Source organism: Rattus norvegicus, chromosome 1 (genome assembly GCF_036323735.1).
Source record: "Rattus norvegicus strain BN/NHsdMcwi chromosome 1, GRCr8, whole genome shotgun sequence".
Lineage (NCBI taxonomy): Eukaryota > Metazoa > Chordata > Mammalia > Rodentia > Muridae > Rattus > Rattus norvegicus.
The window spans coordinates 234,953,324-234,978,102 of record NC_086019.1 but is presented as its reverse complement, the minus strand read 5'-3'; the positions used below and the strand labels follow the sequence as shown (position 1 = coordinate 234,978,102).

Here is a 24,779-nt window from a genome sequence, read left to right as displayed (position 1 = left end):
TAATTGTGCTTTTGTAAATAGTCACTTAGACTTGGCATGTCTTAACTACTATGTGTCCATGAAACAACCAAGCCAACCTTATGGACCATGCATGGTGCTCTGTGTAACTCTGTAACTTTGGTATACTCTTTGGTGCTCACTCCCTTCTCTTACTCTGTGGCTATTTTCTAGCCCATGAGTCATTCCCAGCTAGAAGACACTGTGAAAACTAAAGTAACTTTCCACGGCCCTGTTTTCATGCTGGCCTGACGGTTATTGAGATTTCATGGATTTATGCAGTGCATGTGTCTTACTGATATATCTGTTGAGAATTTCATGAAGGAGACACACATAAAAAATGGAGTGACTCTTGTCCCTTGATATATTTTTCTTAAGCTCTAGTAACAATGTCCATGTTCATAAAACTGCTGGAATTAACACGTTTCATTATATCCTCTTCCCTGCCTCTGGCTTCTCCACCATCCCTTCTTCAGCATTGAGAGTCCCACTCAGAATAAAAAGAGTCATAACTAAGGAAACATAATCCTAAATCACAACAGAAAATCTAAGAGCCCCTTTCCTATCCTTTAGAATGGTTCCTTCATAGTTCTTCATAGATAAAATTTATGTGTATAAAATCACAAGTTCTTTCCATAAGGTTCAGAACACGATCTGAGTTTGAGTATTAAATCTTTGGTTCATTAGTGTTTAACTTTGGGCAAATCCTTTGATCTGATTCAGATTGTGCGTGAAACATGAATTGTATCAAACAAAGAATCACCACACAAATTAAAGAATACATGAAAGTGTAGAAGTAACTTTTATCTACCACATGTAATTGTCATCTCAGGGGCTTACTGTTGAATAAACTCACCTTTTCTAGTTCTGTTTGAGTTCTGGCTGTTCAACTCAGCTATTCCAGCTCAAAGTACTTTCCAAGCTGACTGATTCAATCTGGCTTTTTTAGGCTTCTTACTGAACAGTCTGTCTCTGTATAAAACTGTCCCAGTTAAACTGCCTCCTCTCTCTTTCTGCCTGGATCTTTTAAGTCACCTCTCGACTGTTCTTGTGAGAGTTGGGTGTATCCTTATCTCTGACTCATTTTGTCAAAGCTTTCTCTGATTTGCCACTTTGTCTGCCCCTCAATTAGATGTCACTCTCAAACATTGCTGTTTTCCTTCTACAAACTAATCTTACTTCTATTGGTGGGGATTAAAGGTGTGTACTAAGGGCTTGTCTATATTCCAGCCAGACCACACTGTAACTCCAGAGTACATCTATACTCCAGTGGAATCACATAGACCTAAAAGGTTTTTGGATGTGATCCCTTGCCAGAGCAGCCTTGTTGCTAGGTTAAAATTCCTCTACAACAAGTATGTAGAGTGTGTTGTATAGTAAATAATCAACAACACTGAGCTGTCTTTAGTAGTTACTATGTCTGTAATTTGGGAAACTTCTCCATGGGGGCATACTCACTTATCACTCTTGGACTTGAAAAGAGAAACAGAACCATGTTGTCTTGCATGTGTGGCTATTTATTGCCCTGAATGCATTCATGACAACTCATTTGACTATAATTTATACCAACATCAGGTTGTCTTAATTTATGCATTATTAAATGAGGCTGTTTTATATTTAGTGGACATAAATTAACATGAACTTTTCTTTCTTTTAATCTAAATGTGAAATCAACATGGTTATCTTTATTAAATATAGTAGACTTCTAGTTTGAGAAATTATAGCAATGATAAGAATTTTACATGTGTTTTAAATGGCATTTTCAGTTTTTTTTTAAATACATGTACAGGCCCCATGAATGCTAACACAGTTTCTGAGTTCATATGTGTTATCAGTCCTTGAAAACACTATTTCCTTGCACTCACCCTACACACACACACACACACACACACACACACACAGAGAGAGAGAGAGAGAGAGAGAGAGACAGAGAGACAGAGAGACAAAGAGAGAGAGAGAGAGAGAGAGAGAGAGAGAGAGAGAGAGAGAGAGAGAGAGAGTTCTCACAATCTTTCTACCTTCTCTTCCATACAGATGCCTGGGCCCTGAGGGGAGGGTTTGGTGAATGCATCTCATTTAGTACTGAGTGATCCAAAGCCTTTCTTCATGTTATCTTGTTGTGTTAGTTCCCATCAACTACAAGAAGCTTCTCTGATGATGGCTGAGTGAGACACTAATCTATGTTTATAGCAGAATCTCATTAGGAGTCATGAAAATTACCTTTCTATAATTTATATGAATTGTATTGGAATAAAATTTCTCATTGAAAATTTAAAAGTCTTAGCTTCACATGATATCTTATGATTAACAAAATATTAAAAATGGTTACTGAAGTTTATAAAGCTGAGTATTATGGCCAATAGAAACTGTGTTGTAAGTTACTGGCTACTCATTGTGCTCACTTTGTATAGTGACTGCATTGTGTCAGGCTTATAGATAGAAGTGAGGTACAACTTCACGGGACTACAGAGATGTATGAGTGAATTAGCAGTCAGTTTATTGGAAGCTGTGTTTTAGCAGTGCAGGTGGTTATGGTGGGCAAAGATGCAGAAAATAAATCTGAGATGAGGAACTTATACTGAACTTTAAGGGTGATTAGGACAAAGGAAGAAATTTGGGAGAAATAAGAAAGCTCACTAAGCAAAGCAAAAAGGGTAGAGAAAATGGTACTTTCTGGAGGAAAATGATGCCCATTATGCTGTTATTGAAGCGTTTAAGACCATGAGCATGACTGAGTTCTGAGATTATGTGCAAACCAACCCTAGTGCTTCCTGTAAGGTTCTGAGTAGTTTTTGAAGGCAAGGAAGAGTTTTGAAAGCAGTAATCATGGCAAGATTTTTTAGTAAAAATTTGTTTCCATATTTATAGTTTAGAAAAATTCCCATGGCAGCAAAATTGGATGAAAATTGGCAGAGATCCAGGATTGAAGAAAGAAAACCAATTAGAAGGCAGCTATAATAAATGGCATTGTGAATTAAGGATTATGAGGATGGAAAGGAATATTGTAGAATTCCATGTTTTATTTAAAAGAAAATTCTTAGGATTTACTGGCTTATATCAGCATAAAAGAAGCACTAGCTCTAATGTCAAACACTGGAATTAGAGGTGCTATTCTCTGCCCTGATGAAGGGTATAAAAGAACAAGAACCTTTGAGGGTGCTTCCTAGCATAGAGTTTCTGTTTTCTTTTGTTCCTTTTTATTTAAAGTAGATTCTTTTCTCATATAAAATATCCTAATTAACAATTTCTACTCCCTCTCCTCCTCCCAATTGCTCAACTCCCTCCACTCTGGATCCAGTCTGTCCTGTCTGTCATTAAAAAAAAAAAAAAAAAAAAGTCAGGCTTCTAAAAGATCACAACCAAAAATAAGAAAATAAAATATTAGATAAAACAGAAAGCAGAAGGTTGAGGCAACCTAACACAACAGACCCCCAAGAGGCACAAGAATCAGGCACTCATCACACCCTCAGGAGTCCCAGAAAGAACAGTAAGCAGAGAGCCATGATGCGCACAGAGGACTGGTGCAGCCCCGGGTCAGCTCTACTCGCTGCTTCAGTCTCTGAGTCCATGTGAGCCTTGCTCAGGTGGTTCAGAGCCTTGTTCTGCTGCTGCCTTCCATCCTCTCCGGCCCTTACACGCTTCCCATGTCCTCCTGAACAGTGTTCCCCGAGCGTTTCAGGAAGGGGTTGGCGAATGCCCTCCATTTAGAGCTGTGTGCTCCAGGGACTGTCTGCATGTAATGTCTGCCTGTGGTGTCCGCATCAGTTCTTCTCTCCTACAGGATGAACTCTGATAGCAGCTGAGTAAGGTGCAGACTATGAGATCAACACAGTATCATCCAGAGTCATTTTATTGATCCATTTTTAGGGCCTTTTCTTACCTCTCTGGGCTTTGTAGTCTCTGGTTCTTGGTCGCCAAGCAGTGTTGGGTATGGGTTGGCTACTCCCACGAGTTCTGTGTCACTGTTGCTTTAGCTTATAATGCAGACAGAACTGATTGTGGGGAAAAGGTTTTGTGGTTGGCTTAGTTTTTACATTTTTCTTTTTGTAGCCTGCAGCGTTCCTTCCCACACCAAAGACCGAGCACAGAGGTCAAGGCTCCGCGTGGGCACCAGCTCCTCATCTCCACACTCCCCGAGTCGTGTGGCTGTTCAGATGACTGTTGACTTTAGAAACTCGGACGTTAGAACTTGAGAATACAGCTTCTTATCTCCAGATAGCTTAGTGTGAGCACACGTGTGTTGTGCAGTACACGATAAATACGATAAATTCCTGTGGTTTAAGTTAAATTAGCAAGAAATGCAGAAACCACAAAAACTACCATATGGAACATGCCAAGACTAGGAAGAGTATGAAAGGGGGCTGTGTGTTAACACTGAGGAAGGTAAAGAGGAGAAATGAAATGCACAGGAAACAAAGCAGGAAACTGGTTGACGTCAAAAGGGTGTGATGCCTACTCAAAAGCCAGGCTTGGAGCAGTAGGAAGGACGGAGAGAAGAGCAAGAACTGGAAATGTTGGTTTATCCTTTGAACTTTTTTTTTTATTATTATTAACTTGAGTATTTCTTATATACATTTCGAGTGTTATTCCCTTTCCCGGTTTCCGGCAAACATCCCCCTCCCTCCTCCCCCTCCCCTTCTTTATGGGTGTTCTCCTCCCCATCCTCCCCCCATTGCCACCCTCCCCCCAACAGTCTAGTTCACTGGGGGTTCAGTCTTAGCAGGACCCAGGGCTTCCCCTTCCACTGCTGCTCTTACTAGGATATTCATTGCTACCTATGAGGTCAGAGTCCAGGGTCAGTCCATGTATAGTCTTTAGGTAGTGGCTTAGTCCCTGGAAGCTCTGGTTGCTTGGCATTGTTGTACATATGGGGTCTCGAGCCCCTTCAAGCTCTTCCAGTTCATTCTCTGATTCCTTCAACGGGGGTCCTATTCTCAGTTCAGTGGTTTGCTGCTGGCATTCGCCTCTGTATTTGCTGTATTCTGGCTGTGTCTCTCAGAAGCGATCTACATCCGGCTCCTGTCGGCCTGCACTTCTTTGCTTCATCCATCTTGTCTAATTGGGTGGCTGTATATGTATGGGCCACATGTGGGGCAGGCTCTGAATGGGTGTTCCTTCAGTCTCTGTTTTAATCTTTGCCTCTCCCTTCCCTGCCAAGGGTATTCATTTTCCTCATTTAAAGAAGGAGTGAAGCATTCACATTTTGATCATCCGTCTTGAGTTTCGTTTGTTCTAGGGATCTAGGGTAATTCAAGCATTTGGGCTAATAGCCACTTATCAATGAGTGCATACCATGTATGTCTTTCTGTGATTGGATTAGCTCACTGAGGATGATATTTTCCAATTCCAACCATTTGCCTACGAATTTCATAAAGTCATTGTTTTTGATAGCTGAGTAATATTCCATTGTGTAGATGTACCACATTTTCTGTATCCATTCCTCTGTTGAAGGGCATCTGGGTTCTTTCCAGTTTCTGGCTATTATAAATAAGGCTGCAATGAACATAGTGGAGCACGTGTCTCTTTTATATGTTGAGGCATCTTTTGGGTATATGCCCAAGAGAGGTATAGCTGGATCCTCAGGCAGTTCAATGTCCAATTTTCTGAGGAACCTCCAGACTGATTTCCAGAATGGTTGTACCAGTCTGCAATCCCACCAACAATGGAGGAGTGTTCCTCTTTCTCCACATCCTCGCCAGCATCTGCTGTCCCCTGAGTTTTTGATCTTAGCCATTCTCACTGGTGTGAGGTGAAATCTCAGGGTTGTTTTGATTTGCATTTCCCTTATGACTAAAGATGTTGAACATTTCTTTAGGTGTTTCTCAGCCATTCGGCATTCCTCAGCTGTGAATTCTTTGTTTAGCTCTGAACCCCATTTTTTAATAGGGTTATTTGTTTCCCTGCGGTCTAACTTCTTGAGTTCTTTGTATATTTTGGATATAAGGCCTCTATCTGTTGTAGGATTGGTAAAGATCTTTTCCCAATCTGTTGGTTGCCGTTTTGTCCTAACCACAGTGTCCTTTGCCTTACAGAAGCTTTGCAGTTTTATGAGATCCCATTTGTCGATTCTTGATCTTAGAGCATAAGCCATTGGTGTTTTGTTCAGGAATTTTTTTCCAGTGCCCATGTGTTCCAGATGCTTCCCTAGTTTTTCTTCTATTAGTTTGAGTGTGTCTGGTTTGATGTGGAGGTCCTTGATCCACTTGGACTTAAGCTTTGTACAGGGTGATAAGCATGGATCAATCTGCATTCTTCTACATGTTGACCTCCAGTTGAACCAGCACCATTTGCTGAAAATGCTATCTTTTTTCCATTGGATGGTTTTGGCTCCTTTGTCAAAAATCAAGTGACCATAGGTGTGTGGGTTCATTTCTGGGTCTTCAATTCTATTCCATTGGTCTATCTGCCTGTCTCTGTACCAATACCATGCAGTTTTTATCACTATTGCTCTGTAATACTGCTTGAGTTCAGGGATAGTGATTCCCCCTGAAGTCCTTTTATTGTTGAGGATAGTTTTAGCTATCCTGGGTTTTTTGTTAATCCAGATGAATTTGCAAATTGTTCTGTCTAACTCTTTGAAGAATTGGATTGGTATTTTGATGGGGATTGCATTGAATCTGTAGATTGCTTTTGGTAAAATGGCCATTTTTACTATATTAATCCTGCCAATCCATGAGCATGGGAGATCTTTCCATCTTCTGAGGTCTTCTTCAATTTCTTTCCTCAGTGTCTTGAAGTTCTTATTGTACAGATCTTTTACTTGCTTGGTTAAAGTCACACCGAGGTACTTTATATTATTTGGGTCTATTATGAAGGGTGTCGTTTCCCTAATTTCTTTCTCGGCTTGTTTCTCTTTTGTATAGAGGAAGGCAACTGATTTATTTGAGTTAATTTTATACCCAGCCACTTTGCTGAAGTTGTTTATCAGCTTTAGTAGTTCTCTGGTGGAACTTTTGGGATCACTTAAATATACTATCATGTCATCTGCAAATAGTGATATTTTGACCTCTTCTTTTCCGATCTGTATCCCCTTGATCTCCTTTTGTTGTCTGATTGCTCTGGCTAGAACTTCAAGAACTATATTGAATAAGTAGGGAGAGAGTGGGCAGCCTTGTCTAGTCCCTGATTTTAGTGGGATTGCTTCAAGTTTCTCTCCATTTAGTTTAATGTTAGCAACTGGTTTGCTGTATATGGCTTTTACTATGTTTAGGTATGGGCCTTGAATTCCTATTCTTTCCAGGACTTTTATCATGAAGGGGTGTTGAATTTTGTCAAATGCTTTCTCAGCATCTAATGAAATGATCATGTGGTTCTGTTCTTTCAGTTTGTTTATATAATGGATCACGTTGATGGTTTTCCGTATATTAAACCATCCCTGCATGCCTGGGATGAAGCCTACTTGATCATGGTGGATGATTGTTTTGATGTGCTCTTGGATTCGGTTTGCCAGAATTTTGTTGAGTATTTTTGCGTCGATATTCATAAGGGAAATTGGTCTGAAGTTCTCTTTCTTTGTTGTGTCTTTGTGTGGTTTAGGTATAAGAGTAATTGTGGCTTCGTAGAAGGTATTCGGTAGTAATCCATCTGTTTCAATTTTGTGGAATAGTTTGGATAATATTGGTATGAGGTCTTCTATGAAGGTTTGATAGAATTCTGCACTAAACCCGTCTAGACCTGGGCTCTTTTTGGTTGGGAGACCTTTAATGACTGCTTCTATTTCCTTAGGAGTTATGGGGTTGTTTAACTGGTTTATCTGTTCCTGATTTAACTTCGATACCTGGTATCTGTCTAGGAAATTGTCCATTTCATGAAGATTTTCAAGTTTTGTTGAATATAGGTTTTTATAGTAAGATCTGATGATTTTTTGAATTTCCTCTGAATCTGTAGTTATGTCTCCCTTTTCATTTCTGATTTTGTTAATTTGGACGCACTCTCTGTGTCCTCTCGTTAGTCTGGCTAAGGGTTTATCTATCTTGTTGATTTTCTCAAAGAACCAACTTTTGGTTCTGTTGATTCTTTCTATGGTCCTTTTTGTTTCTACTTGGTTGATTTCAGCTCTGAGTTTGATTCTTTCCTGCCTTCTACTCCTCCTGGGTGTATTTGCTTCTTTTTGTTCTAGAGCTTTTAGGTGTGCTGTCAAGCTGCTGATATATGCTCTTTCCTGTTTCTTTCTGCAGGCACTCAGCGCTATGAGTTTTCCTCTTAGCACAGCTTTCATTGTGTCCCATAAGTTTGGGTATGTTGTACCTTCATTTTCATTAAATTCTAAAAAGTTTTTAATTTCTTTCTTTATTTCTTCCTTGACCAGGTTATCATTGAGTAGAGCATTGTTCAATTTCTACGTATATGTGGGCATTCTTCCCTTATTGTTATTGAAGACCAGTTTTAGGCCGTGGTGGTCCGATAGCACGCATGGTATTATTTCTATCTTTCTGTACCTGTTGAGGCCCGTTTTTTGACCAATTATATGGTCAATTTTGGAGAAAGTACCATGAGGAGCTGAGAAGAAGGTATATCCTTTTGCTTTAGGATAGAATGTTCTATAAATATCTGTTAAGTCCATTTGGCTCATGACTTCTCTTAGTCTGTCGACATCACTGTTTAATTTCTGTTTCCATGATCTATCCATTGATGAGAGTGGGGTGTTGAAATCACCCACTATTATTGTGTGAGGTGCAATGTGTGTTTTGAGCTTTAGTAAGGTTTCCTTTACGTATGTAGGTGCCCTTGTATTTGGGGCATAGATATTTAGGATTGAGAGTTCATCTTGGTGGATTTTTCCTTTGATGAATATGAAGTGTCCTTCCTTATCTTTTTTGATGACTTTTAGTTGAAAATTGATTTTATTTGATATTAGGATGGCTACTCCAGCTTGCTTCTTCTGACCATTTGCTTGGAAAGTTGTTTTCCAGCCTTTCACTCTGAGGTAGTGTCTGTCTTTGTCTCTGAGGTGTGTTTCCTGTAGGCAGCAGAATGCAGGGTCCTCATTGCGTATCCAGTTTGTTAATCTATGTCTTTTTATTGGGGAGTTGAGGCCATTGATGTTGAGAGATATTAAGGAATAGTGATTATTGCTTCCCGTTATATTCATATTTGGATGTGAGGTTATGTTTGTGTGCTTTCACTCTCTTTGTTTTGTTGCCAAGACGATTAGTTTCTTGCTTCTTCTAGGGTATAGCTTGCCTCCTTATGTTGGGCTTTACCATTTATTATCCTTTGTAGTGCTGGATTTGTAGAAAGATATTGTGTAAATTTGGTTTTGTCATGGAATATCTTGGTTTCTCCATCTATGTTAATTGAGAGTTTTGCAGGATACAGTAACCTGGGCTGGCATTTGTGTTCTCTTAGGGTCTGTATGACATCAGTCCAGGATCTTCTGGCCTTCATAGTTTCTGGCGAGAAGTCTGGTGTGATTCTGATAGGTCTGCCTTTATATGTTACTTGACCTTTTCTCTTACTGCTTTTAATATTCTTTCTTTATTTTGTGCGTTTGGTGTTTTGACAATTATGTGACAGGAGGTGTTTCTTTTCTGGTCCAATCTATTTGGAGTTCTGTAGGCTTCTTGTATGTCTATGGGTATCTCTTTTTTTAGGTTAGGGAAGTTTTCTTCTATGATTTTGTTGAAGATATTTACTGGTCCTTTGAGCTGGGAGTCTTCACTCTCTTCTATACCTATTATCCTTACGTTTGATCTTCTCATTGAGTCCTGGATTTCCTGTATGTTTTGGACCAGTAGCTTTTTCCGCTTTACATTATCTTTGACAGTTGAGTCGATGATTTCTATGGAATCTTCTGCTCCTGAGATTCTCTCTTCCATCTCTTGTATTCTGTTGGTGAAGCTTGTATCTACAGCTCCTTGTTTCTTCTTTTGGTTTTCTATATCCAGGGTTGTTTCCATGTGTTCTTTCTTGATTGCTTCTATTTCCATTTTTAATTCCTTCAACTGTTTGATTGTGTTTTCCTGGAATTCTTTCAGGGATTTTTGCGATTCTTTCAGGGATTTTTGCGATTCCTCTCTGTAGGCTTTTACTTGTTTATTAATGTTTTCCTGTGTTTCCCTAAGGGAGTTCTTCACGTCTTTCTTGAAGTCCTCCAGCATCATGATCAAATATGATTTTGAAAATAGATCTTGCTTTTCTGGTGTGTTTGGATATTCCATGTTTGTTTTGGTGGGAGAATTGGGCTCCGATGGTGCCATGTAGTCTTGGTTTCTGTTGCTTGGGTTCCTGCGCTTGCCTCTCGCCATCAGATTATCTCTAGCGTTACTTTGTTCTGCTATTTCTGACAGTGGCTAGACTGTCCTATAAGCCTGTGTGTCAGGAGTGCTGTAGACCTGTTTTCCTCTCTTTCAGTCAGTTATGGGGACAGAGTGTTCTGCTTTCGGGCGTGTAGTTTTTCCTCTCTACAGGTCTTCAGCTGTTCCTGTGGGCCTGTGTCTTGAGTTCACCAGGCAGCTTTCTTGCAGCAGAAAAGTTGGTCTTACCTGTGGTCCCGAGGCTCAAGTTCGCCCGCGGGGTGCTGCCTTCGGGCTCTTTGCGGCGGCAGCAACCAGGAACTGAACTTTTAAAGATATAAGCATGTGAAGTGTTTGTGGTTGTACATTTCTATATTTCTGTACTTTCGTAACATCTCGTGAGCTTTTACATATTACAAAATAAAAAGGAATGTAAAGTCACCTTATAATGTAAGATGTCATCAACTGAAAGTAAAAAAAATCAGATAGGCTTAATCAAAACAGACAAAGAAGAAAAGGGCAACATGCAGTGGCCAGCAGTGTCATTCTGCAGAGAGGTCAAAGGAGACAAGGGCTGACAGGAGCCTTTTAGCCCGGTATTTACATCTGGTCACAAGTGACCTTATTAAAAGCCATTTCACTGAAAGGCTAAGGTCAGAGGCTTGACCAGACTTTTTCAGAAGTGGAGAGTAAGTACATGAAGGGCGGCACAGTCATTAACTAAGTAGAAAGAGTGTGAAGGAGAGAGCCACCAGATAGAAGTGTGTCAGCTCCAGGTCCTTTGACATTAAGGAAAGAATGCATAGAAGATTCTTCAGATATGAAGAGTAACCCCTAGTCATCCAGGGATGTGAGGTGGCCTGAAAGGTGGACTGTCAGCCAGCTCCCTGATGTTGCAGATCCTCGTCTTCCTAACACTAGCACACACCTGAGGTGAAAGGAAGGAGTTTGCTTAGCAGACTTCTTGAAGAGCACTGACATATTCGTATTCATAGTTAGAGATGCACTCCTCTAGTGGGCAAATGCTCTACAGTACAAAACCAAGGTAAGGCTCCCCTTAAAGAGACAGGCACTTAATTTGGAAAGGAAATCCAACCATTGGTAGGAATAATATTTTACAGAGAAATATAAATTTTAGCAGGATTCAGAGGTTGTATATTATTGATTTATTTTACAATATTTTATTAAAGAGAACAATCATGATATAAACAAGCTAATAAATTTCTCCTGTGCTTTCTTCTTCCAAAGCCGAACAACAACGTACCCCTACACGGAGACGCAGATGTATAGCCAAAACACTGGAGGGAACTACTTTGACACTCAAGGAAGCTCTGCACAGGTGACGACGGTGGTGTCCTCCCACAGTATGGTGGGTACTGGTGGTATCCAGATGGGCGTCACAGGAGGACAACTCATCAGCAGCTCGGGAGGAACCTATCTGATTGGCAATTCGATGGAGAATTCTGGTCATTCAGTGACACACACAACTCGGGCCTCCCCAGCGACAGTAAGTGTTTAAGTTTTTATTTACATTAGCTTCTATGGATTCTATTGAACAGTTTTTTCCTATGGAGAGTAATATCACATCAATTAGAGTTGGGCAAATTGTGTGAAGCACTTTTCCTATCCTGGCATATTAGAGGATGTAACAGGTAACAGGAGCACTACTGACATGTATGCTCCAGATCAGTAATTAGAAAGGTCTTATCAGTAATAAAAAGCTAGATTTAGATAAATGAGTTTTTCTAATGCAAATACTGACTTTGCTGTGCTTGGGGCTCATGCCTGGAGTTTTGCACCCAGAGACTGAGGCTAAAGAATTTCTGTGAATTCCAGGCCAGCCTGAATTGTATACCACCTGTACTGTATTTTATTTAATACATTAAAAAAGCTAGTTTCCTTTTACAACAGAGAGCCATATGTACTTGGTTTACCTATCAATATTAGTACTTAACTTAAAACAATTGTGTGGATACATGCCTGTCAGTCATCTTAGCTCATGGGAGGCAGCGGTAATGAGGATCGGGAGTTTGGGGCTGGACTGGGCTATGTCATGTGACCACGTGCATTTACCCTCTGGGAAGCACTGATAACATGTGATTCACATATGAGACACTTGTGTTGATCCTGACCACAGGTATGAGCAAATGATAGTGTGAGGCCACAGCTTCATATAGCACTTTTCAAGTATTTAAATTTAAAGATGCATTTTGACACAGAAGGGTGACAGATCAGTAAGAGAGTATTAATTCATTGAAATGCTGTCAGAAATATAGCAAGTTATGTCCCATTTGATACCATCAAGCTGTAACCTCAACTGTGCATAAAAAAAAGAGAATGGTCATCTAAGACAGATAGCAATGGAATTGACTTTCTCCTTAGCTATATGAACTAGTTGTGCTGGTGGGGCCAGGGACGTAGCTCAGTGCCACATGACAGTGGTCCTTAGTTCTACTCCCAGCTCTGCATAGAAGTGGGAGTCTAGTGCTGAGATCTGAATGAAGTATATACACTTTGCTCATGAGGTCTCCATGAAGCTTGTTCTTGAAATGAAAGAAGGGAGTGGTGACTTGGGGAGGGAATAGTAGCAGTGAGTGGCTTGTACTTTTCTCCATGGGTTCATCATGATTTCTGTGTGTGCTGTAATAATGATGCTGATGTCATTATTATTTCCCTCTTCCTAGTCAAACTTTAAACCATTATTGTAAATTCAGTGTTTTCCTAACATTAGAACAGCTGTACTGAGTATAAAGGGTTTTTTTCAGCCAATATCAAATTAAATGGAGAGATACTTGAAACAATCCCACTATTTTCTATGTATTTTCAAAGTGCTTTTCATATGTATTGTCCCTTTCTTTTAATAATTTTACAATTCTAACTTTTCAGTCATACAAATGTTTATATATTGATTGCAAAATAAAGTTGACACTACTCAACCATATCCTCTCTAGCCATGGCATTGTGTGAACAAAACAGAGTGCTGTCCTAAAGAGTAAGGAAATAGAGACAAACACTAGGTCTATATTTATCACAGAAGGAGAGTGGTCCCAGAGCCGTTTGCAGCGGTCGGGGAGTCCCTGCGACTTGTCAAGCCTACTGTGCTGTCTCCTCTGTTTTGCCTGTTCTCTCCGTGATGCCATCCTTTCCCTCTCAGCTCTTGGAGCCTTTTTCATTTGCCTTCAGGCCAGGTTTAGCTACCTAAATATCCCCAGTAATAACCTGATTAATGTTTGCTTAATTTATAAGCTCTGGTGCTAAATTATGTAAATATTATGTTTCAGGTCATTTTAATCTATAGTTATAGATATTAAAAAGAAAAACTACAGTTTTTTTCAATAGTGGATGCCTTTGTTTTTCTATACAGAATATGCAAGATGTTATTCCTAGAGTATACAACTCTGTAAGAATTTTTTTGTTATGTCAGTTTGTCAGTTGAACCTTTTTACATTAATACTTCCTTTAAAAACAAAAAATGTATAAAAGTTGATTATGAAGAGAAATTTTGTATCCATGGGTTCTCACAGAAATCCATATGATAGTTATCTGTATAGCCAAACCTGTCTGTATGCGTCTGCCAGGCTTTCCTAGGTTTGCTTAGATTTGTTGCCGAGCTGCCTGTTTGCTGTGCATTCACTCCAGTGCTGCACATGTAAGTTCAGAGCCCAGTCTGAGTTTTCTTGTCCTTTACAGTTCTACTTTAGTAGAGCACATGAGCAAAATTTAAGTCTTCTTTAGCCTTGGAACTTTCCCTAGTACCCTCAGCCAACGCTGAAAACAGCACATTTCCCATTGTTTGGGTTCTTAGAAGTCAGGCATGCTTTCCGTAGGGGCTGAGTCACCAGGTTACTTTCTTGCTGTCGTGTATTTTGTTTTCCTGTCACCATAAAACCTTAGCGAGCATGTCTGTGAGCAGTGTTTGGCAGCTTACTGTTGGTCGAGATTCAATCAAGTGTGTATCTCTACAATGAGGCATGTGCTCTATGCCATTTAAGTTCACTTTTTCTCTGGCTGGACTTAGGCTTGTACTGTGTAGCATAAATAGTGTACCTGACTGTAGGAGTCGCTGGTGTTGTAGCCCAACTGCTGACTGCAGAAGACAGAGTCATCTCTCTACAGCTATGCACTTTATCCACGTGGATTCAGCCAGCCTCCCAGAAAAGTCTTGGGAAAGAACTGTGGTGAACATGTGTACACTTTCTGCTTCCGATTGTCTCCCAAATGGCTTGCTATATTAACTTTTTCTAGCATGTTTATGCTATTTTACATATTATAAGTAGCCCAGAGATGATGTAAACGATCTGGCATGCGAGATAACTCTATAGATAGACATGTATCCCAGCACACCTGGTGGCCTGAGTTCATTCCTCAGTACTCACGTGGAGAAAGCAGAAGGCTCTCAGAAGTCGCACTCTTACTTCCACACGGGCACGCACACACGCACACACGCACACACATACTTAGCTCTTTTTTACTTTTTTTAAAAAGAAAGTATGCAGAGTGTTCTTGTAGACTCTATACAACTATTAACATATCTTTAGATAAGGACATCTGGTATCTGAGAAGCATCATGGAAAACAAGGAACAACTATGGTCAACGGTGCCCATACCCAACAGCAGAGCCGCAAGCACAGGCTGTGAAGCCAGGCGACATTTAAGATACCTGGGAAGCCGGCTGGACCCCTTTACTCACTTGCTAGCAGTGTCCCTCCTTGGTCCACAGCACTCAGCTCACCTTCATTGATGGTGCGTTTTCACAATGCCCTTGTATCGATATGGAAATGCTCTCACTTAAAATTATTAGGAATAGCACCACACTCTAGGAAAAGTTTAATGCACAGATAGCTTCCTCTGGCATGGTAATGAATGAGGATGATGGTTGGAAATAAAGACCATCTCTTGGGATACTTGGCTGCCCAACTGAAAACTGTCACTGCAATCATTTCTGCTCTGCAACAGTCATCTCTGGCTTATTAGTAGAATTTTTATTTCAAGTATAATTACTTTTGCTTTATAACTTTAGATGGAAAAAAGCATTATAAGGTGATTTAATAGTTCCTATTTGGCTCGTGATAATGATAATGAATTTTATATTATATTATGGTACAAACTATCAGTATTGCTGTTTGTCGAAAATACTACTGTTCCTTTTAATTATTGTGTCATGTGGTCAATAAAAGCCCATGTTCTTACAAATTATATATGTATGTATCTTTATGCACATAGATACTCTTATAAAAACACATATATAAAGGACATTTTCTACTGACACTAAGACTTTTAAAAAATATTAACAGTTTTGTTGGGGTCCAGCTAAGTTGCAACATGAATAGTATTTTAATTTTTATTCAATTTAAATTAGTAATCAGCAGTTACTATTTCATAGACCTTAAGATTTGAGTGTTGGTCATTGTCATGAGTCTGGACTTACCACACTCCTGCCTTCTGACTGTATCACTATTTTTTCTTCATTTTATTTGAAATTCTTGTTTTTATGTTTTTATGTTTAGGTAGCATCTTCATTTATAGAATTTTGAACTGTGAAAGTGAAATAACTTTTATATGTAGAACAAAAACTTGTCAACGCAATATTTTTGTGCCCATCAAAGCATATTTATATCATATTTCCAAACAGTAAAAAGCAGTATGTTTTAGGAAACTTAATCATTCCTTTGTTAAGTCATTTGTACTTTATAATCAGTAGTGCTTTTGTTCTTCATAACTAGATACTATTCCATTAGGCATTTTAAGTCTGTGATATTAAATTTTAGGATTTATATTTAATAACATTTATATACGTTTATAAGGTTTTGGCAAAATTAGCTTTTGTCAAAAGGCATGAGGAAAATATGTTGAATGTAACATTATATATCTCTTAAAGTTAATGTAAAATATAGTATACCTTAACTATTTGGAGGAAACTTCAGTGGCTATCTTCTACTACATGAATAAAATTTAATTAATTTAAATAATTTAGAAAATCTAAGTGTTCATTTCATAATTGTAGATGCTCTTTTCCCCCTGGGCTTTAAGTGTAAGGTATGCACTTTCTAAATAAGTATTTTGAACTCAGAAAATCTTCCTCCTTCAAATTTTCAGTTAATTTTTATATGAATTATTCAGATTGTACACTGAAAAGGTCAAATTACAGCATGCTATGACTGCCTCTCACCTCCAACCTCTTTGTCTACTCAGAAGCACTCAGTGACACCAAGTCTTTAAGTCTCATTCTAGAAATATCTCAATACATTTACAAGCAGAATAATTGATCAATTTTTCACATAAATTATAATAAAAATAATTTCTTTTTTGCCTCTAACAGTGACTTTTGCCTCTGATAAGGACCTTTTCGTATCAGTATATGGTTGACCTTTCTCATTTATGAAAATAGTTACATTAAACATAATCAATTGGTCTATCTCTCTTGCCTATAGGAAGATATTTAATGGTGGTCTTTGGGCCATCATCATGTAGTCTATAAACAATGTAGTCATATAACATTGGGATTGCTTTGTTTATGTAAAGCTAAGCTGGGGGGAAATAATTTATAGTTGGGAATATATATAAACATAAATGTCAGAATTTTTCTTATATCAAAATGATTTAGTGTTCCAACTAGCATAAGTGTTTAAGAAAACAATACATGATCTTAGCATAAGTGTTTAAGAAAACAGTACTTATATGAGCAAAAGCACACATGATTTTAGCATTTTTTGTTAAGACCAAACTGAGCCCTCAAGTGAAACTTTCACAGAATACTAGGAACCTTCTGCTTTTAGCACAAAATCATAAATTGACTGAAGGTTCTGGAACCTTGTTTTTAAAGTACTTAATAAAGTGGGACTTGACTGGCCTGCAGTTCTCATTTCTGTACCATATTCCATTCAGCCGTCAGTCATTACAGCACTCCAGCCTCAAGCAGATGAGAACTAGAGGCAATAATTTCACATTTAAGGTTCAGGACATTTCATTCCCATGAATATTGATAAACCAGAAGTTTAAGACAAACAGAATGGTGTGCCTTCAGTCTTCTATGCAGACAGAATTTTCCTGAATTGAGACAGGAATTTATAGCAATGACTAGTATTGGGGGGGGGGGGGGATAGTTTATATTGGTGCAGATTTCAGAGGCATAGTGTTCCAGAAATAGCTTCATTTTACTTATAGAAACTGAAGATATATTAAAGCTTACAAATGGAAAAATACATTGTATCTCTGATATCTGCTTGTATTGTTTTGGGCTTGATCTTCCTTAGGTTTACAAAGCAAACTTCAAATTTACTAGTTGAAAGTACTATAAAACTTTGAAGGGGATATCACTAACTTAATGTGTCTTTCATAAGTAGTTGGTTTATAGCTAAAGAATGATATATTAAAACACACTGTATTCTAGCTAAGTCACCATTAGATCCACAAGGCTTAGCACTTCTCCCCAGTTTAATGGGGAGATGCAGCACATGGGTCAGACAGTTAGCAGTTGTGTTGTGAGTGGGATTTTCTCATGTACCGTGTTCACAGGCTGAGTGTCCGCAGCAGGAGACTGTGACCGAGTTGCTGTGTGCAAAGCTACAATTGTGTTCACTGTCCATAGACGTAGCTTCTTCGTTGTGTTCTATTTTGCCTATATAGCTAAGGTTCAGCTCTAACTGTAGTAAATTTCATAGGATAGATGGTTTGTAATGTAGCCATCGATGTTATAAAGAATTTTACACACTCATTTCAATTTTTGGTATAAATTTAATGAGCTTTCCATTTGACTTATAAGAAAGAGATAAGATCATGCCACTCAGTATTTGTAGACAAATATTTTTGGTGTAGCCAAGCTCAGACTACGGATACTCTGCCTTCAGGGCCCTGGATGCTAAATTTACACACTTATGCTGCCACATAGAACAAGGTTTGGGGCTGTTGTTGTTGTTGTTGTTGTTGTTGTTGTTGTTGTTGTTAATGTGTTCTCAAAAATATAGGAAAGAGAAATTAAGCAAGAGCCTGAAACAAAAATATAAAAATGAAAGGGAACCTTAAAAATCAGTATATGAGATGATGTGACTGTGTCTAGTACAGTATCTGTATCAGACAATTACAGAGAATCAAATGAAACCGGGCTGAGAGATTTAGTAAGGTAGCTTTAAACTCTGACATTAATAGATTAAAATGTAGGCAGTGATAGAAAATATAGTGGGAGAAAAGTTGTAATTTACAGTTTAAAACAATAAATTCTTACCACTTTTTATGAATATAGTTAAAAAATGCTCTTAGGAATTAAGATTGAAATTAAACCTTGATCCCAAGTTTCAGGTAGTCTTTTTCAATTAGACTGTTGGAAGTTTTGAGAATGAAAATGAGGTCTAAATTCAATTAAAAATTCAAAACTATTCCAAACCAGGACTTTGAGTTGACAGTAACTGTTTTGTTTTTGTTTTCATGTATGAGTGTGAATTATCTCTTCTTCAAAATTTGTAACATTTCACAGAAACACTGTGTGCGCTTGTGCGTGTGAGTGTGTATGTTTTTTGGGCATTGTACGGAGGATCATGTGCATGCTAAACTGTGCTCTGTCGCTGAACAATCCTACTAGCTTCTCAATTATTTTCTTCTGCTGCTGTCTTCATCGATCATCTTAATGAACTGGAGCTGGGTTCTCATAGACTATGTCAATGGAACTAGCACCATTTCTGAAGGCTATTCTCTCAGACGAGAGTGGAAATCCATACTTAATACCCCAGACTGCATGTTTAAAAGTATTTTGGTTAGTTTTATCCTTCTGTCTCCCCATCCCCCTCACTCATTGTATCACTTTTAAATTACAATATTAAACTTTTAAAATTTTTATTTGATTAATTTTTGAGTCACCAAAACTATGGTTGTCTTCTAGTAGTTTTGCCAATGTTAAGTTCAAAGTTACCTAAAACAGGAAAGCACAAACCAAATAATACTTAGATGTCCAGGTCTCTCCAAACAGCACTTGCCTGCTCACACTGCTTCAGTAGTAACAACAGTCTAACGCTGGCTAACAGGAGGGAAAACCCTTCGATTGCATTTGAGTGCAGTGTTCCTAGTACATACTCTGCAGAGCAACTCTGGACCCCATTCCCAGAGCTGTGACTTAGTGACTGTAGGCAAGAGGCCCAGGATTGGCAGTTCTAACAAATTATAGTAATTACTGATATTGCAGTGATTATACAGACTGCATACAATGGTGAAGTTGTTGTTAGTACTCAAAATAAACTGGAAAAGGCTAGGACCATTTGCAAACATAAGCTTGATCTTAAGCCCCAACACTTAACTGCTAATTCAGCAAAGTCCTAAAGGATAATTCTAGCCCCTGGCTTCTCTAGTGGATGGATCATCATAGACTGGTTTGATTAGCCTCATAGATGGGGAAGCAATAAGGTCACAGAGTAATCACAGGACACCAGACCAAGACAATGCTTTGATTTCAGCAAATTAAACAACTGTTATCAGAACACTCCTGATTAATATGCATTTCTGATCACACGTTTTATTCTTTTTCTCCTAAATACTTTCAGGAGAACTTCAGTTAATAAAATAAAATCACAACACGGCTTAAACATGTGTTCATAAATTTTAAAAGTTCTGTAAATTCATAAAACTGTCAATGAATTAGAGTGTGAAAGATTTCATAGCTTACAGTACTTTAAGCCCTAAAACCTGTTTGTTCTAACTGCTTACCTGTAGCCGTCGGCATGTCAGCCCTCGTTCTTTTCTGAACTAAGATGTAAAGTAAGATGGCTAGATGTGTTTCTGGACGTCTTCGTGTTTGAAGAGTTAAATCAACAGCTTGGTTTGAGTCTCTCAGGGAGCTTCTTCTGGGTGTTGTATCACCATTTCATGTTGGTCAGCACTTTGCCTAAAGGTGGAGTTTTCAGAGCAGCGCCTTAGCTTCCTGGGTAAGAAGGCGGCAGTTCTTCGTGCATCTCTCAGGCCTCTGGGAGGAAAAGACTCCTCTACTTGCCCTCATCTTCTGATGGTTTAACTACTTGGGGTAAGGCATTTGAAACTTTTCACATCTCATGAGACAAGCCTTTACATTGATACCTAGGACTTTGTTTTTAAGTGCATATCAGAATACATTCATATATGCCTGTCTTTGTGTCAATGTGCATACACATGATGGAAACCCAAACTCCTCCAAGTGATACCTATACTGTGTGTAGTGAACTGTGCGTAACTCCTGCTCTGACTAATTTTGCTAAATACATAGCCATGCTGCTAGGCAGACATTCCATGTTTCCCGCACCGCCAGTGTTCTGGTTCTCCACTGCAACCTAAGCTCCACTTTCACAACCTTACTTTTTCTTTTCTTTTATTGGATATTTTCTTTATTTACATTTCGAATGTTATCCCCTTTCCCAGTTTCCTCTCCGGAAACCCCCTCTCCCACCCCCCTCCCCCTGCTTCTATGAAGGTGCTCCCCCACCTACCCACTGCCTCTCGCCTCCCCATCCTGGTATTCCCCTACACTGGGGCATCAAGCCTTCACAGGACCAAGGGCCTCTTCTCCCTTTGATGCCTGACAAGGCCATCCTATCCTACATGAGGGTTGCTCCATGTGTACTCTTTGGTTGGTGGTTTAGTCCCTGGAAGCTCTGGGGTTTGGTTGGTTGATGTTGTTGTTCTTCCTATGGGGTCACAAACCCCCTCAGCTACCTCAGTCCTTTCTTTAACTCCTCCATTGAGGAACCCATTCTCAGTCCAATGGTTGGCTATGATCATCTGCCTCTGTACTTAAATGCTCTTTTGTAGCATCTCTAAAGGGAGTCTGACCCTGCCATTCATTCCCTAATCAGTAGATCTCTGGAACAGTGGTAAAGGACTTGATGATTCCCTCAGTCTTACATCTTTCATGCCAGAAAAGCCACTGTCATGTGGATGATTATGTGCATGTGTGTATCTGTGTATGGGGGTGTGTGTGTGCCTCTGTATGTGTGAAGGAGTATGGTGTGCCCATGAGTGCAAGTTTTATCTGAGAACTTAGGTCCTATGAAAGCACAGGATACACTCTTTTTTTTTCTTTTTTCTCTTTTCTTTTTTCTTTTTTTCAGAGCTGGGGACCGAACCCAGGCCTTGCGCTTACTAGGCAAGCGCTCTACCACTGAGCTAAATCCCCAACCCAGGATACACTCTTAAATTCTCAGCCTTTGTCACCATCCACATAGAAAAGTATGGTGAAAACCATGCTGCAAACTGAATGCTATCCTGACTTAAAATTTCTTACAATAAATGAGTTAGCCATTAATTTTAAATTTAGCCTTGCTTAAATTTTCTGTATTAAAGCAGAATAAAGTCAGATTCTTCTCTAGCATATAACTTTAATGTCCTCTTGTCTAGTTATCAATAAAGTCTTTCTTCCCCCTCTGAAACCTAATGATCCAGGGCTCTCCTTTTCCTGTCTCTCTTAAGTATTCTTTTTAAAACTTATTTAATTTTATTTTAAGGGCATTGGTGTTTTGCCTGCATGTATATCTGCATGATGGTGTCAGAACCTGAAACTGTAGTTACACACAGTTGTGAGCTGCTGTGTGGGTACTGGGAACTGAACCCAGGCCCTCTGGAAGAGCAGCCAGTGCTCTTCACTATGGAGCTGTCTCTCCTCCTGTCCATCTTTCTCTTTTAAGCATTCTTATCTTCCAGTTCCCATTAGAATAGCATGTAAAGCTCTACTTAGAGCATTTGAGTACTCAAAAAGCAGTGTAAGAAAGGAAGGCTTTGTTTCTAGTCACAGTCCATGATGCCAGGAAAGTTACTGTGGGGGAGCTTGCGGGAGCTGATCACGTGGCACCCATAGCCAGGTGGCACAGGGAGGTGAGCACTCAGGCTGAACCTGCTCTCACTTTTCCTCAGTCCATTATTCCAGCCCCTGGTGGTGCTCCTCTTGGTTACAGAGTTTACTAACCTCCATTATCTGATCTAGATGATCCCTCAAAGGCATGCCCAGGGACTCACCTAACCTGTATACCTTTCTCCCTATAGTCATTCCCAGAGGCTTATCTTCTAGTTCCTTCTAGTTCGTGTCAAATTGACAGTCAACACAAACCTTCACAGAATATAAAGAAAATGATGTTGAACTTAAAGTGATAAATTTTGGGTTCCAGTCTAACTCAGTGCCCTTGCCATCTCAGTAGTCCTTCAGTCCCAGAAAGCCTCACTTTTCCTGTATACAAGTAGACATAGTCCATGGAAACATGCCTGTCTTATATGAAAGCATGCCTATTCTATTGTATGAGGTGGTAATGGAAATCAAATGAGAAAAAAAAGCTGAAAATCCATTTAAGGATCAAGGTAATCATAAATAAGATGATATAATTGTATAGTTGTTTATGTACATGTTATCACATTTACATAGGTGTATATGAATGTGTATGTGAACACATGTCGGAGGTCCTCCTTCCCATGTCAATTATATGAAACACAGTCTCTTCATTCTTGTTGTCAAATAGATACTTCTTTGGCATTATAAATCCTCCCAAATGAGCACTGTGCTCTAGCTTCCCTAGTTTGAGGAGACTTCCCAGAATATGTTTTTAGAGTTATTTATTTAATTTTGTGTATTTGAGTATTTTGCTTGCATATATATCTATGTACCATGTGTGTGCATCATGCCCATCAATGTCAGAGAAGGCATCTGATCCCTGGGAAATAGAGTTATGGGTGGTCACGAGCTGCCTGGTGTGGGTGCTAGGACCCGAACTCTGATGTTCAGGGAGAGCATGTTGTGCCCTTAACTGCTGAGCCAGCTTTCCAGCCCCATTTCACTGAAGACGTAGAGAAGGAACCGAAGACTCTGTGTAACACCCTATTTTGTCTATCCATCTATTCTGCAAATGAGCGTTTGCCTCCAGTATTCTCAATGGATTCTAATCTCCTCTAACCTTCTCTACCACTGAATAGAGCATTTAGGTAGGTAGCAGCTCAGCAAAATAAAAAGCCATCCCCTTAGATGCATTCTTCTTTGTTAGAAGGTGCAAGAGTGATAATTAAAGGAGAGAATAGTAACAGTGAAATGTTACTTCTATTTCACTGACACTGTGCACTCTTTTAGAAAATACATTACTGATCTCTTTTTGAGTATGAGCAAAGAATAAAATAGAGTTTAACATCCTAGCATTCTTTGCCTCTTTTCTCTCCACTCTGGTCCTCTTTTCTCGTTCCTTTTGGGATGTTGATTTTCTTGTTGTTTTTAGTGGTGGTCATTGTAGTTGTTCGTGGGGGGAGGGGAGATTAACATAGTATAGGTCTCCCTGCTTGGAGACTGCCACCTTTTTCATGTCTCTGGGAAGGTGCATATTTGGGTGATGAAAATGTTTTCTGCCTGAGCTTTGGGCTTTGTGTTTATTACCATGCTATTTCTCTTATTTCTTATTTCTTTTTTTAAAATTTTATTTAATCTTTTTTATTACAGTACAGATTTTATACCCTTCCCGGTCCACCCTCTGACTGTTCCACATTTCATACCTCCTTCCCCTGTCTCCACGAGGATGTCCCCACTCCCCACCCCACCAACTCTCCCCATTCCCTGGAGCCTCCAATCTCTTGAGTGTTAGGTGCATCTTCTCTGACTGAACCCAGACCCTGCAGTCCTCTGCTGTACATGTGTTGGGGGCCTCATATCAGCTGGTGTATGGTGCCTGATTGGTGACTCAGTGTCTGAGAGATCTCAGCGGTCCAGGTTAGTTGAGACTGCTGGTCCTCCTACAGGGTCACCCTCCTCCTCAGCTTCCTCCAGCTTTCCCCTAATTCAGTCAGAGGGGGTCAGCAGCTTCTGCTCATTGATTGGGTGTAAATATCTGCATCTGACTCTTTCAACTGCTTGTTGGGCCTTTCGGAGGGCCGTCATGATAGGCTCCCATTTATAAGCATACCATAGCATCAGTAATGGTGTCAGGCCTTGGAGCCTTCCATTGAGCTGGATCCCAATTTGGGCCTGTGGCTGGACCTCCTTTACCTCAGGCTCTTCTCCATTTCCATCCCTGCATTTCTTTCACACAGGAACAATTATGGGTGAGAGCTTTTGACTGTGGGATGGCAACCCCCCCCTTCACTTGATGCCTTGTCTTTCTACTGGAGGTGGGCTCCACAAGTTCCCTCTCCACACTGTAGGGTCTTTCATCTAAGGTCCCTCCCTTTGAACCCTGAGAGTCTGTCACTTCCCAGGTCTCTGGTACATTCTGGAGGGTCCCACCTCCTCCCTCCTGATGTCTTTCTGTTCTTTCTGCTGGTCCTCACAGCTTCAGTCCTGTCCCACCCCACAATACCTGATCATGGTCCCCTCTTCTTTCCCTGTCCCCTTTCCCACCCAGGTCCCTCCATGTCCACTTCAAGTTCTTCCTTGAGGTGTTGCTGAATCTTTGTAGAAGCAATGCTGAATTTATTATCATTCCTTCTGGGTGGAAAATACCTTATCCCACTTGCTGCCTCTGATTTTCAAATCCCAATTCCTAAGAAAATGAGGAAAATTCTCTTACTGTTTTAGGCTACTATAACATTTACATATTTGATATATTTTTAAATGTATTTTCTACCTTACAA

The 24,779-nt window shown here is 39.6% G+C and overlaps 1 protein-coding gene across 11 annotated transcripts in view; it reads left to right on the top strand.

Moving 5' to 3' along the window:
• The window catches only part of Rfx3 (regulatory factor X3), a 259,528-nt gene that overhangs the window by 144,887 nt on the left and 89,862 nt on the right, over positions 1-24,779 (top strand). For all 11 annotated transcript variants that reach the window (NR_172644.1, NM_001395594.1, XM_063268579.1 and 8 more), the window contains one exon: positions 11,481-11,739. Coding sequence is in view for 10 of the 11 variants with exons in the window: in NM_001395594.1 (NP_001382523.1) it covers positions 11,481-11,739 (259 nt within the window). In the remaining variant the exon portion in view is untranslated. The remainder of the gene's footprint in view (positions 1-11,480; positions 11,740-24,779) is intronic.